This window comes from Paramisgurnus dabryanus, chromosome 3 (genome assembly GCF_030506205.2).
Source record: "Paramisgurnus dabryanus chromosome 3, PD_genome_1.1, whole genome shotgun sequence".
NCBI lineage: Eukaryota > Metazoa > Chordata > Actinopteri > Cypriniformes > Cobitidae > Paramisgurnus > Paramisgurnus dabryanus.
In genome coordinates, this window is record NC_133339.1 from 19,134,549 (window position 1) to 19,149,980 (window position 15,432).

Below are 15,432 nucleotides of genomic sequence, written 5' to 3' on the forward strand. Positions count from 1 at the left end.
AGGGAATAAAGGAAACAGATGGGAAACAGGAAAAGAAAGAGAGATATGCATAAAAATAAACTCGACCAGGAAGGGGAACATAAAAAAGGAATAAAAAGAGGAATATTTTTGAATAAAAACATGGGACAAAAGAGGAAAAGGTGTCAGTGACAGGAGAGAGAGAGAGAGAGAGAGAAAAAGAGGTGGGGGGAGTCGAGATACGCTCATTCGCTCACGAGACTGAGAGAGGGAGAGAGAGAGAGAGTGTGTGAGCCACTATCATTCTTTCCTGACTCCACACGGGAACGCAGCATCCCTGGAACACGGAATCTTGGCAGGCTGGGAATCGGACAAACGGGAATGCGCCGGAACGGAGAATGAAAGCGGAGAATAAATATTACCTTTCATCAGTTGGTTTCCTCACTCATCCACTATCACTTGTTCCTATCTTTTTTTTGTTTTTTGAGGAGAACTTCTCCAGAGCCTCCAGTGAAAACACATACATATAGAGATATATCTATAACAATCCTATACATATATCAATATACAGTATGCCTGTTTTCCTAAACAGCGTATGGGTAAGCTGATGGATTCAGATTCTACACTTCATCTTTTAGGAAGCTGATCTGTTGCATACGGAGACGTGTGTACAGTACAGTATGTCTGCACGCTGCTCTGAGCTTCTGCAGTATCCACATGGAGAAAGAGAGGGGTAGAGAGAGATCAGATTAGGTGCTTTGCAGGCTTTTGGGAGCTGGGTTAGGTGTGGCGTTGTGCCTTTTAAAGTGCGTGCGAGTGATTTTTATGGTGCCTTGTTTCAAAGTAAAAAGACATGGGCAGTAATGCTTAGACTCTGTGTGTGTGTGTGTGTGGTAGATTTAGGACAACAAAGGGGAAAGAGTGGGAACAGCAGCAAAATGACAAAAAATACAAAGGCCCCAAGCAAAATGGACCCAGAGGAAAATTGTCAGAGTTGCTTAAGAAACGTATTTGGTTTTGTTTAATTTAAGTATCAACTTTGTTTCTTTGTTTCTAATAAAACTGGTGAGATGATCGGTATCACATTTAATAGTTCAGATTAGCTGGTTTACATAATTCAGATACAAAATGTTTCAGCTTATACTTAAATATCTATCACACATAAATCTGAACACATTTTGTTACATCGTTGAAATCTCTTCATGTGAGATTCTCTCAGGAAAAACATATCTGAGTACAAGTCTCCATTCAACGTCAATGTTTTCTGGAGAAATTTCAAGGTCTTGTGAACGAGAGAGAGAATACATCATCAAAAGTGCCAGACAGAGCTACAGCCGAATGTTTAGACGTAGAGAAGAGTTCATGATGTTCGATCTGGCCCTGATAGTTGGAGAAACATGTGACTACTGTACCGTAATATAAAGTGTGACCCTTTTTATTATCTTACTTATTCATTTAAGAAAGACAAAACAAAAATGCATGAAGAATAAAACCGTTTGTTTGTTTTGTTGCAGGGTACAGAAATGAGCAGAAGGAAGACATCTTGATTATTTTAACGAAAGCTGTACGACTGATATTTTTTCTGCGTGTCCGACGCTGAGAATGACTTGTGGAATATCTCTGAACTGTATTGTGAGGGATCTCTTCCTCACCGGCATTACGCAACATTCGGTGGGACAGAGATCATGGATACGGCTCTATTCTAACTCTTTTAGGTTTTGAATTACTTTGCTGGATATTTCTTGGGTCACAAAACTGTTTATCTTTTGAATTTGGAGAGTGTCCAACGTGGAGGAATCTTGTTCTGGTACACTCTATAGTGATGACAGCGGCAAGCGTGTGGTGCGCTGAACTGGCGTGGAAAGCTTTCTCAACCTTGTTTCATTTCCCTTGCGAAGACCGCGTTCCCTGTATCAGCTTTTTGCTCTCGTCCGGTCAGCATTAAACTTTCGTTATATGAACTAAACTTCACTGCACTGTTGCATTCTGGGATACACATTGTGGGATTACCAAAAACTCATAATGGCAACCTCACTCGTGTTTTTAAATCTCCTGACTGCTCTTCTCTTGTTCAGCGGCATTTCTCACAGCCAGAAATCCAACGGCGCCAACGCAGGTGCGCAATCGACCAATCGGACCGTTGCTCCATCCGGCGCCCCGGAGGTCACGCTCGCAACCCCCGTGTCGGAGGCAGACAACAAATTGCCGTCGTCCGGGAGTCGTTGTTGGGGTTATTACGATGTGATGGGTCAATGGGATCCCCCGTTTAACTGCAACGCGGGAATCTACCTGTTCTGCTGTGGTTCCTGCTACTACAGGTTCTGCTGCCAGTTTAAGGTTCACAGTCTGGACCAGACATCCTGCTCGAACTACGACACACCTGTGTGGGCCAACACGGGCAAGCCGGCAGCTCCGGTTACGGATGTTCAAGAGGAACCGGATCGTGATCGCACTCACATGATTGTGTACATCATCTGTGGAGTGGTGGCCATCATGGTTCTGGTCGGGATCTTCACCAAATTGGGTCTGGAGAAAAGTCAAGGAGGGCAAACAGACATGACCAGCTCTAGGTGAGGAATATTTTATTGCCCTGATTAATGCCCTCTTGCTCTTTCGTACTGAGATATGCTTGGATGTTTCTCTTGAAATTAAGAAAAAAATACAACCGTAAGACGTTAGTTGACTTGAAGGATATGTGGATACCATATACCAGATATTATACAATTTGGTCTTGGGCAAATTTGTTGAGACACTGAATTTAATCCAGACTTCATTTTGATAACAACCCAGACAGCAGACGACTAGGCGCAGATCCGGTGGGGATCCGGCCCATAGTCGACTGGTGTCTGGCAATAACATGCAACGTTTTTGAGATCTCAACAAAGATTTCTTATACTGAAAGAGGAGACACATCACCAAGGTTTTTAAGCAGTCCCCATTTGTTCTCTTTTTAATTATTTAAAGGGATAGTTCACCGAAGAATGAAAATTCTGTCATAATTTACTTAGCCTCAAGTCCAGTGTTGGGGGTAACGCATTACAAGTAACGTGCATTACGTAATAATATCACCTTTCCGAAGTAACGACTAAAGTAACGCATTACTTTATAAATGTACACATTAATATTTTAGTAACTTTTTTAAAAAGTAATGCAAGTTACTTTTGAGTTTAATTAATTAGATGTAAAAAAACTATATACTGCATTAAACTGAACGTATTAACGTAGAATTACACACTCAGTTTCAGTCAGAAATGGAGATGGCAGACCAGAGCTTGACGATGGAAAATACAATTTCTGAATGCAGAACTTCTCAGTCATAAAAAACACCGGCGAAGTAAGAAAAAGTAACGCGAAAGTAACTTAAAAGTAACATAAGCATTACTTTTCATGAAAACACAAATTGGTTACTTTTTTGGGGAGTAACTTCCAAAGTAATCCATTACTTTTAAAAGTAACTTTCCCCAACACTGCTAAAGTCTGTATTCTTTGTTCTGCTGATTACAAGGAAAATATTTTGAAAAATGTTTGTAACCAAGCAGATCTGGGGCACCATTGACTTCCAAGATTAATACTATGGAAGTGAACAGTGCCCCAGATCTGATCCGGCTAAATGCCCGAATGTAAACACTTTATCTTCTATATATGTTTTTTGACACGAATGGGGTTCTTTGTTCTCCATTGGAGAACCGTTTTTTAAGATATATTTTTTTCGATTAGATCTTTGTGCGATTTACCAGCTGTAGTTCCTTACAAAGAAGAACAATTAAACGTGTCTTGCTTTTTTATCATGTGTGTGACTATGCCTGTATGACATCGTGTAAAAAGAACCAACTATTTCAAAAGCCTCAACACCATCATAATGTAAATAAACTTGACACTTTGGTCTCTCTGGGCGGCAGGGAAGCTCAGCTTTGTCCTCCGGGGTGGGAAGAGGGAGACGTCAGTCTGAGTTTCTTTCTGTCGTTCCTAATGTGGCGTGGCAGACACACAGCACCATGATTTAATGAGGGCTATTGATAAGGGCTGGAAGCGTGCCATGGCCGAGATAGGGTGTGAGAGATTGACGGGATGATAGATTATTTGCCGTCTGGTGATTTTGGCCGCAGATTAAAACAAATACAAATGCAGGGTTATGAGTTGCACGACATAGGTGTATTAATGAATGTGTTTAGGAAAGTTTCTGTGGTTTAGGACGTACTTGGGTTTCTAATGGTCCCAAAGGGAATGTATATGTGTGTGCGTATTAGCGCACAATGACATAGGCAGTTCTGGAAGGGCAAGTCGGTGAAGTGTGTAGCCAGTCTGTTACAATTCAGCACGATTTATCAAAGGAAAATTTAATGAAGCCTGGGTGGCAAACGTGCAGAATTATATATGTGTGTGTGTGCGGAGGGATACCAAAGATAAATCTATTGTATGTCTAGTATGTGTTGGGACTAAATAAAGAGGCACAGGAAAGAGAGTCTATTGACCAGCTCTGAGAAATTCAATGAGGCCGACATGGCCAGATTCAGGCGACACAAATATGGGCCGATACTGAATCCAATGCGCATGCGCACGCACAGCCCATCCTATGGCAATGACCTTACAGAGCAGTCAGGTCAGAACAGTGACTAATGACTGATGAAATGTCTAAAACCGAAATGACGCTTTTGTTTGGGCGCACAATGTGCTCCGAACAAACCAAGCGTGGCAGCAAGTCGCTCAGGTGTCCTGCTTCAATAATGTAAACATAATTTGACCTTTAGCAATAACCTTCTCTGTATGTGAAAACTATGTGAAATTGTCTGAACAGTGGGATTCGTGTTTGTGTGCGAAATCAATTCAATTCAGTGTGAAATGACGCATCCGATTGTTTTCGACCAAAAGCTCAGCGATGGTACGAATGTGGACACGCGCTGCTTTCTCCTTGCATTACTTTTATGCTCCTGACAAGTCTCGCGGTTTGATGTGCCAAGTATCTCTACAGAAAATAAACAAGGAGTTTGAGAGGGTCTTTGTGTTGTTATGAAGTAACGCCGTACGTTGAGTCTGAGTGGTGCTGTATTACACGAACTTCCTAGCAATAATTGAAGCTCTTCCTTAATGTTTCTTTGATGTCTGGATTGCATAAACATCCAAATAAAACTTCACATTGAGATGCTGAGAAGAAGACTATAGGAAATTATAACCTTTTTGTTCATTCTAGACATGGAAACTTGAAAGAAAAAAAGATAATTGTCAATATTGGCTGATATGGGATTTTTTTTATTGTCATACTATCGCCCAGCCCTAAAGTCGAAGGTATACTAAGGACGTCCGTGTATGCAAGCCATCTGCATTTCGTCATCAGGAGGGTCAGCAACCATTCGCACTCTCTGTCCGTGTGCTGCCTAAAATTTGAGACCGGGCGGACAGTCCGCGTACGACAGCGCATGCACGTAGAAATGTTGAGACAGGACACTACACTATAAACAATAACACAAAGGCAATAGACAGCATTTGCACACACACCATCATCTTTTCTTCATTTATTTTCTCTTCTTCCAAGAACAGAAAGCTGTTGAGCATTTTTGTCACCATAATGTTTTTCTGTTCTTTGTTTTATGGTTGTTTGTTTTAAACATTGTTTGTAGATCCACTACTTTTCTTCATCTATCCTGTTTTTTATGTACTGTAAATGTTGCAAATCAGTGCTGCCCTGATAGCCTATTTGTATTGAGTATACTTGTCCAACGCGGCCATCCGCGTGAAGTATACTTGGAAAGCCGCGCGTGCACGCGTCCGCGGAAAAAAGTATACCCGGCCTTTAACAGGAACATAAATTCAAATTTTAATCTTTCCCTGCTAGCATTTAAAAAAAGTTGCCAGCGCCAGCATTTTTTATGATTTTCACAAAAGTTTAATGCCTTCCAGAAAATAAAAATAAAAAATATAAACATACAATATATCAAATGAAACTTTATTTGTTCTTTTTTATCACCTCTCAAATATGGGTAGGTTTCTTCAAAAATACCAAATTTTGAGCAAAAAGCTGAGATAATTAAATTTTGAAATTTGATGAGATCAAATTTAGCGATCCTCAAAACATACACAGAGTTTGAACTGTTTGCCTTAAGAGAAAAATACTTCCGGGGTTTATAAGTTGGATAAGGGCGCCACCTGTGGCCGATTGCATAAACATAGTCGTGACATTACAACTGCGTCTTAAGAATGATTCTGACTAACTAGCAATTGGTTAGGGCTAATCAGTCTTATTATTTGGATTTAAATTAGACCGATCTACCTTTATATGTAACACACTTAAAACAGTAATGATCAGTCTTGAAGAAAAAAATTCATGACTAACTTTTAAGACTAGTCTTAAAGTTTTATGCAACCGGCCCCTGGTGTATAATAGCGGAAATACGGATTGCCGGAAAAACTTGTCATTGGCAGGGAAGTGTTTTCTCTTAAAAGAGTTAACTTTCATTCTATATTTACTTGTCGGTTAGTTGAGTTTTTTTATATGTTATTGTCATCTTATTCTGTTTTAAATACAGTTTACTTTGAGAATTAAATTTGCATACATTAACTCAACATCCTGTCACCTACAAGTCTCATTTCAAGATCCTACAGGGAATGTTTTTGGGATGTACAGTACTGCAGATGGGTAAATATCAGCTTTCCAGAAGGAATCACATTGAATAGTCTTGGTGATGAATCTGGGCAAACAGGGTCAAAACATTGAGGGGCTTTGTGGTTTATTTTTCTGAAAAACCTGCAACACATCTTCTCTAGTTTCAAAGGTTGCTGGTCTATATATAGCTCTACCTATGGCAAAAATACATGGGTCATACAATGTTCTGCCCCTACTGAAACTGACGATTCCATGATGATTGTCCATGGAATGGCAGTGCCGTGGTTGGCTAGTGCAGATTAAGGAGTGGCATTATCCCCTTCTGACATCACAAGGGGAGACGAATTTCAATTACCTATTTTTTCACATGCTTGCAGAGAATGGTTTATCAAAACTAATTTACTGTGGTGTTCTTTTTCACATTTTCTAGGTTGATAGAAGCACTGGGGACTCAAATATAGCACTAAAACATGGAAAAGTCAAATTTTCATGATATGTCCCCTTTAAGAGTCCATTTACAAGAAAACATGTCAGATGCACTTAGAGGGTTTTGCATCACAGGTCCTTCCATGCAATCCTCACGAATACTCTGAAATCTGATGCTTTCAACACAAGTGAAAGATTTCAGGGTGTTTATCTTTGTTTTTTAGACAGAAATTATAAAAAGATGCAAAATGATGATATGATGAAATGATGTAGAATAACTCTTGACAGGCTTGGCAGTGAAATGAAGAGGAAATTAATCTTGAAGTGCGGATGATGGGAAAAATATGGAAGGCAAAATGTGCCATATGTCACAAGGACAGTTTATACCCTGCAAAAATGTTTAGATTTTTAATGTCCTGTATCAACAAGGTATGTTAGGTGAGAAAAGTAGTTACAAATTGCCGTGGTCTGCATAGCAAAATTTTAAGAATGATTATAAAGTTGAGAAGCAGTATAGAACTGCACTCCATTTTGCTTTTTATCTCTGTTCTGAAAACATGTTTCTGGCTCCTGAGGAGTCGTAGCTAATTACTTTGCCCGCTCGCAATTTTCCATCAACAACAATTCATGCATATGCTAATATGAGAGTGATGTCTCTTTAACCTTTCGTGATCATTTCATGTCAACTTAGTTTTTTGCTTTAATGCTTATGCAGGTCGCCAGTTTTGCATCACATCGAGTTAGGGAGTTAGGTTAAAGCATAAATTGTTGTTGCGTCATTTTTTCTTAGTCTTAGGGTTGATGGTGCATCCATGGACTGGCCACAGTGGGTTTATTTACATTTAGGCATTTTGTCAGATGCTTTCATCCAAATAGTGCATTACAAGGTTGACTTTTTATCAGTATGTGTGATCCCCGAGTTTGCAAATTGCATGTGAAGCATTTGGGAAAATCATAATCCAGCTACCCAACAGCAACACAATAGCAGTCTGACTTTTAATGTTTATTCATGTCTTTCCTTTACAATAGAAAATGGCCAAAATCATGGTAATATTACATAAAGGGAGTGCCTTACCATAACAAATGTATGGTACGGTATCTGATAACAAATCATACAAAAAACATTCCCACACGTGAGCGCACACACAATCTATCCTCTATGTCTTGTTCTGCTTCATTGAGAATTGAGAGGCTTCGGAGGGCCTGCCGGGAGCCCAGGGGCTCAGAGCTATCAGAGATTAGCAGTTTCATTGCATGTTCCCGTCTATCAATGCCTCTGTGAGGTAACCTAACCACACGTTACACGCGGACGACTCAAAAGGTGACCGCCTTGTAGAGCTACTAAATGGACCACCGCACCCATGATTGTCACAATTCCTCTAGGAAACTTCCTCCCTCGGCTCAAGAGCAATGATGTCAGTGATGGATGCTAGACTACAGAGGGATTAGACGCCGATTATTCCCCTTCACCGTGGTGTACTGCTCTGCCGAGAATTCATTTTGACTTAAATATCACAAGGTGCAAAAGGCTAATAGCAAAAAATGATGGCCTAGAAATGAAGTCAAAAGGCAACTGGGCATACCGCGGCTTTCAGATGATTTAATAATATTTGTAATTTACATTTTATAATGAAGTTCGTTATATGAAAAGGAATTTCCATTTTTTCATTTTTGGATGGACTTTACTGTAAACTTTACACTTTTCTTAGCCCTGACACATTTTATTCTGATAAAAAATATATGCTGATTCAGGAAGCATGTGCAATTGTCAATAAGTATTATTACACTGTTTGGTTTGTAAATCAAATTCCCTGACTTTAGTTTAGAAAGCCGTAAAATACCTGTGGTGCTTTTACGCATGTTCTGATGTTGGCTTCCACCGCACGCAGAGCATGTTTGTGGTTTCCCACTGTGTAATGGTCAAACAGACACAGCCATCCTGCAATCTTATGTAACACGGGGCGATATTGAATACACCCTGGGCACAGCGTGTGACATCACTTAAATGCATCTCATTTCCCACCCCTTGTAAAATAGCAAATGAACAGCAAATCTGGCACACACACTGTTCATTTACAATCTGTTTCAAACCCTAGATGCCAAAGACTAATTTGTTGCCATGAATCTGGGTCTTTTTAACAACCTTTCTAGTACATGTTATGTCTTGGATGTGGCTAGTGGAGATGAGTAGCATTTGGAAAGGAGTGATTACATTTAGAGCAAGGTTTGGCTGGGTGAATTTATTCATTTGTGTATGGGTTTTATTACCTCATAAATATTCATGTTTGGTGGTCACGGGTGTTAGCAACTTCCCGAGGCCATCCTTGAACTTCATACAGCAAACGTACGCACACAGAAAGATCAAAAACAGTGCAGTGGTTCGCTTGTATGAGATGGCGGAATGATTTTTGTGAAGCAGAGGAGAACTGTACACTGTAAAAAACTGTAGTTTTTACAGTAAAAAACTGCCAGAAAACTTACAGGAAGCATGTAAACTACTTTGCATTTTAAAAAATACGGTGGCATTTTTTCACAGTTTGATGTATTTCACAATTCTTAGCTGTATTTTTCATGGCAAGTTTTTGTAAACCTTACAATTCTGAATCTTGTATTTCTTTAGTTGATACAGCGGGGAAAATAAGTATTTGACACATCAGCATTTTCATCTGTAAGGAGATTTGTAAGTGGGCTATTGACAAAAAAATTCCACCAGATTTAGCCATCAAGCCAAATATTGAATTCATACAAAGAAATTAGAACATTTAAGTATACAAGTTGAGTCATAATAAATAAAGTGAAATGACCCAAACCATGATGCTTCCACCCCCAAACTTAACTGTTGGTATGGTGTTCTTGGGGTGGTGGGCTGTGGCATTTCTTCTCCAAACATGGTGTGTAGAATGACTGCCAAAAAGTTCAATTTTGCTTTCATCTGACCATACTATAGCCTGGCTTCTCCAAATGCACTTTAGCAAACTTTAACCGAGCCTCAACATGCTTTTTGTTCAGCACTGGAGTCTTGCGTGGTGAGCCTGCATGTATGCCATGGCGGTTCAGTGCATTGCTTATAGTTTTCTTTGAAACAACAGTACCTGCTGATGCAAGGTCTTCCTGAAGTTCTTCCAGAGTGGTTCTTGGCTCTTGGAGAATTCTCCTGATTATTCTTTTTAACTCCTTGGACAGGGATCTTACGTGGAGCACCTGATCGTGGCCAGTTTATGGTGAAGTGATGCACTTTTCATTTCCAGATAATGGTCCCCACAGTGCTCACGGCAACATTCAGCATTCTGGAAATGCGCCTATAACCATCAAAATGCTTTTCAACGATAAGATTACAAAGATCTTGAGAGAATTCTTGCTCTTACCCATCATTAAGTCTTTTCTGTGTGCCTCCTGGGTAATGAGAAGCCTTTGTAGGCCATCAATTAGGACTAAAGCAGCTGATATCAATTAGTACTGATAGGGGGCAGGGTTTCTCTCTCAAAACTGATAGATTTCAGGTGATCTTCTGGCTTTCTACTGTATGCCACCTTGTTCTCTTCATGTGTTCAATACTTATTCCCTGTATCATTTCACTATATTTATTATGACTCAACTTGTATACTTAAATGTTCTGATTTTTTTGTATGAATTCAATATTTGGCTTGATGGCTACATCTGGTGGAATTTTTTTCACTTAGAAATCCCTTTACTGATAAAAATGCGGATGTGTCAAATATTTATTTTTCCCGCTTTATTTGTGGTTGGATGCAGCAGAGTCAGTAAATAGTTAATTGGGTAGCCCATCCACAATGAAATTTAATTTGTCCAAAATCCTGCCCTATATATCTTTACATCTTCCGGCCAAAGCTAATTTCCGGAGTGCAAGGCTGCAAAAGTGTTGGCATACAGTAGGTGTGTTGGCTTTCACAGTGAGATGTTTGTTTGTGCACGTGCTCTGTGTCTTAATCACACTGATAGGAAATCAATGGCTCATTTACAATTTGTTACAGCAGAGTCAGTACTTTAGCCCCTCTCTCTATCTCGCTCACTCTCACTCACTCTCTCTCTCGCTCACTCTCTCTCACCTTGATCCTGAGTTATTGTTCCCCTATATTCTGTTAATCCCCCATAAAAAATAGAAGCAGTGAAAACAGGAGCAGACATCAGTATCACCAACGAGCCGCTCAGATCCGAAGCCCCGCGGGAGAAGCGAGTGTGGTTTTCTTTCTCTCTATGTCTCATCCCTCATTTCAGAAGCTCAGCGCCGCTCGCTCATCCTGAACGCTCTTGCTCCAGAGGGATGACAGGGTGGCGGGGTGGGGGCGGTTTGTCAAGGCCGAGCTCAAGAAGAGACGACCTGATTGAAACCAGGGGGCGTAGGGTATAGTGACTGTGGAGATATTTATCTTGATCTCTGACCTGTCAATCATCCCATACACAGTGGCAAGGATCACAGTTGATAAGAGAGAGAGAGATTTTATTCTTTTTCATTTCGTTATTTTCTTACATGCAACTTTTCCTTTTTTATCTGTATGTATACTATTTGATCTTTTTTTTACATTTATTTTGTTTCATTGTTTATCTCAGTGCAGCTCGGCAGCTGTAAAAACATAACTAATGACTTTGGAAATACAATGAGAGAGAGAGAGAGAGAGAGAGAGAGAGAGAGAGAGACACAAAAGAGAGAGGGAGTAAAAGAGAAATTCAGTAGTGGATATATTTTTCATCTCAAATGAAATAACCTCAATACAGTTAAGGAAGAAGGACTGGAAGAAAAGCTCTTTCCTCTTTCTTCCTGATAGACAATCTGTCTCCCGGAGAAACTTCAAGTGGTTTCGATAAAGAAATTCAATTAAGACCTTGTTGGTATTTTGACTATTTTGCTTCATAACAAAGACCTACCTCACTCCAGCAGACCCTCATCCAAAAGACATGAAGCTTGCAGGTGCAACCTGACCTTTATAGAAGGATGTGCAGGTCCAAATGGAGGTTCAGGTCATTTATCTCTGTGGTGGCCGGTTGATGCAGTGGGGGAGGATTGATGTTGTTTTAAACCTACACTTGACAAAGGTGTTGTTGGTTCATCATCCCCCCCTTAATTGCAACTCCAGTACCGGTTAAGCCATCTGTGCAGAAAACCAGAGAGGCATTTTTTTTCATGTGGATTAAATACCAACATGCAACATTTATCCTCATAAGGTCTGATAAATGTGTGGACCTGTGCGTAGATGGATGGATCTCACATCAGGCTTACTCTCAGTTTACTTAACCTGGTCCCTAAGTGCCCTCAGCAAAACTCCTGTGTTTCATCCACAAGCACATTAGTCTCGAGAACAACTGACCCAAATTGAAGTGCTTGGCACAAACCACACGTCTATTGCGGATGCGTTTGGTATTCACTGTGCGGCCGTACTATGCTTGCTGGAACAGCTGATTAACTTGATTTAGGATGAAATTGCTTGCAGAAAATTTCATTTACGTTGGCCACTGACTGAATAGCCCACATAGTGAGCAAACTGTACGCTGCGAGATAATGTATGAATGAGGGCTCGATGCAAAACTATTCTGTGCAGTACTGGAAAGTGAAAGTGCCTATTTTTTTGAAGGATTAAAAAGATTAGTTCATCCAAAAAATAATATTCGGTTTACTCGCTTGCATGCTGTTCCAAACCCAACTGCCAATGGAGATATTTTGATCACTTTTGGCATAGGATAGAAGCTTACAGTGGGACACAAACACCCAAAAAAAGCCCCATAAGAATAGTCTGTGAGTAAATTGCTTGTGCACCATGTTCTGACTCTCTCACGATGTATAATACCTTTGTGCACTTAAAAAAAATAAAGTCCAAAACAATCCCAAAGACGAATAATTTTGCATATTTATGGTTTCTTTAAAGGAAAACACCACAGTTTTTCAATATTTTACTATGTTTTTACCTCAACTTAGATTAATTAATACATCCCTATCTTTTTTCAATGCGTGTACTTTTAATCTTTGTACAGCGCTTCTTGAATGTGTTAGCATTTAGCCTAGCCCCATTCACTTCCTTAGGATCCAAACAAAAGTTTTATTATGTGCAACCATACTTACTCATGTAACTGCTCATGTAACTTTAAATAAGGAAAACATGGACGTGTTTGGTGGCTTCTAAATTCATCCCTGTTTGGATCCTAAGGAATGAATGGGGCTACGCTAAATGCTAACACATTCACGAGGCCCTGTACAAAGTGCATGCATTGAAAAAAGATAGATGTGTATTAATTCATCTAAGCTTAGGTAATAACATAGTAAAGTATTAAAAAACAGTGGTGTTTTCCTTTAACATCTATAAAACTTTTATGTTGCACAAAGGAGTGCTTTGTAGTCACATTTCGTTATTTCTATTTTTGCCATAAAAAAGTCTCTCTCTCTTGGTCCCTCTCCTCCTTCGTGACTAACAACTTTATCATAAGACGTCCCACACTTGACAGTTTCCCTGATTTCAGTCAGTTAAGCATATTTATAATATATATGGAATGAATGAAACGAGTTGGCACCCATATAGCGGCTGCAGTGCATAACAGAAGAGCAGTGCGTTGAAAAAGACAGCAGCTGTCTTCTACGTTTCTATCAAAAACTAATTAATTATAGTTTTTTATTTAAAATAAAAGCGATTACAAAGGAAATGTTTACTGTTCATTTTTTTATTTATTTATTGTATGGAAAAATCCCACTTAAAGAAACAGACCGCCATTACATTTTTCCTCTCGCGCACCCCCTGGTGGCAGCTCGCGTACCCCTGGGGGTGCGCGTACCACACTTTGGGAATCCCTGCTTTAGACTATAAAAAGGAAAAAAAAAATTGGTTCTTCTAACTCAGACAGCAGACGACTTTGTGGAGCATACGCACCAATGTCAGCAGCTCCGGTCCAGATCTGGTGCGCATCCGGCCTAGAGTCATCTGCTGTCTGGGAAGGCACCTTTTGTAACTCTAAACTTTATTTTTAGGAGTGTGTGAGAAATGGACCTGAATTTCTCTTTAAGTGTGAACCAACCTATCCTCCATATTACTTGTCTTTGAAAACTTGCTGTATATACATATATACAATGTAATGTACTGAACTGTACTTCTTTTCAGAATATGATTATCACCTATAAAGTCTCACATTGTTTTATTTTTGCATTATCTTTAAAAATAACCCAGAATTACACTTAACTCGACACTTTAATTTTAGTACACGCACTTTCTGAGATCTCTTGTGCAAAGCTCAACACTAAGAAGTCTCCCTGGTAAATACTCGCAAATCTCTCAAGGGTTTTATCTAAATCCAGCTCTTTATTTCTCACCTCTCTCTGACATCTCTTTGGAAAGTGTGAGTGTGTTTCAGTGTGTAAAATTATGTGTGTGTGTGTGTGTTCGAGATCCAGAGACATGTAATGCACTTCTCTGTTGAGCCAAGTCAGCTTTGTTGATGTTAATAAGTATTTTCACGGCTAAAGCAATGCAACCAATAAAACTTGAATTGCCGTGACGTAACAACACAAGGACACACACACAAATAGAGAGAGGAAGAGAGAGGGAGGGCGAGTGCCCTTGAGTCAAGTGCCGTATATAAACCCGATATTCCCCTTGGCTCCGTTTAAAAACAGGCAATCAATGAGAACAGATCTGTTCTTCAGGTCTGTGAGGAGCTTTAACCCAGCGTTTCTCTCTCTTTGAGTGTGTTTGAGAGTTTGTCGTCCTGTCTTGATAAGGACATGATGAAATGTGTCATGATAAAACACAACGAGTTGGACTGTAGAAAATTTGTTCTCTGACGGAGAGCCGCCAGGGACAAGATCACAAACATCTATATGAGAAAGATCAGAACGCAACCTCAGAGAGAGAGAGAGAGAGAGAGAGAGAGAGAGAGAGAGAGAGAGAGAGAGAGAGAGAGAGAGAGAGAGAGAGAGAGAGAGAGAGAGAGAGAGAGAGAGAGAGAGAGCTCTTTATAGAGTAGATTCTTGTGTTGTCCTATCCTAAGGGCTTTTTGTGACACACACACACATCTAAATATGTGATGCATTAAAAATCCCTAGTTTTTAGAAATCCCATTCTTTGATGAGAATACGACACAATGTAAGCTATGACATAATGGATTGTGATGTATTGAAAATCGCATGACATGCCTTAGTCACAATGAAACTGAAGTAGTGATTGTCTTATTTTTCCCGTCGTGACGTATATCTGAATAAAACGGCTTTTGAAATGAGAAAAAAAGGTAGGGCAGGATTTGAATTTGTCCATTGAGAACTGATTGGATCGTTGGAAGTTGTGTCATGTTGCTAACTGCCCAGGCCCCACGCTCGAGTCATTCCTCTTGACCGGAAGAGAGATCTTTTCGAGAAAAGGAGATTAGCAGTTTTGATGAAAATGTATGAGGTCACAAGATTTTTTTTAAAAGATTTTTGTAAAGAAATGCCACAATATTCCAAAACGTTTTTAATT

General features: G+C 39.8%; 1 protein-coding gene across 2 annotated transcripts in view; it reads left to right on the top strand.

The window, feature by feature from the left end:
• The first annotated feature begins 220 nt into the window (after positions 1 to 220).
• Positions 221 to 15,432, top strand: part of LOC135768592 (protein shisa-9) — an 88,815-nt gene continuing 73,603 nt past the window's right edge. For both annotated transcript variants that reach the window (XM_065277869.2, XM_065277870.2), the window contains exons 1-2: positions 221 to 557; positions 1,473 to 2,528. In XM_065277869.2, coding sequence (XP_065133941.2) covers positions 1,981 to 2,528 — 548 coding nt within the window. In that variant the 5' untranslated portion in view covers positions 221 to 557; positions 1,473 to 1,980. The remainder of the gene's footprint in view (positions 558 to 1,472; positions 2,529 to 15,432) is intronic.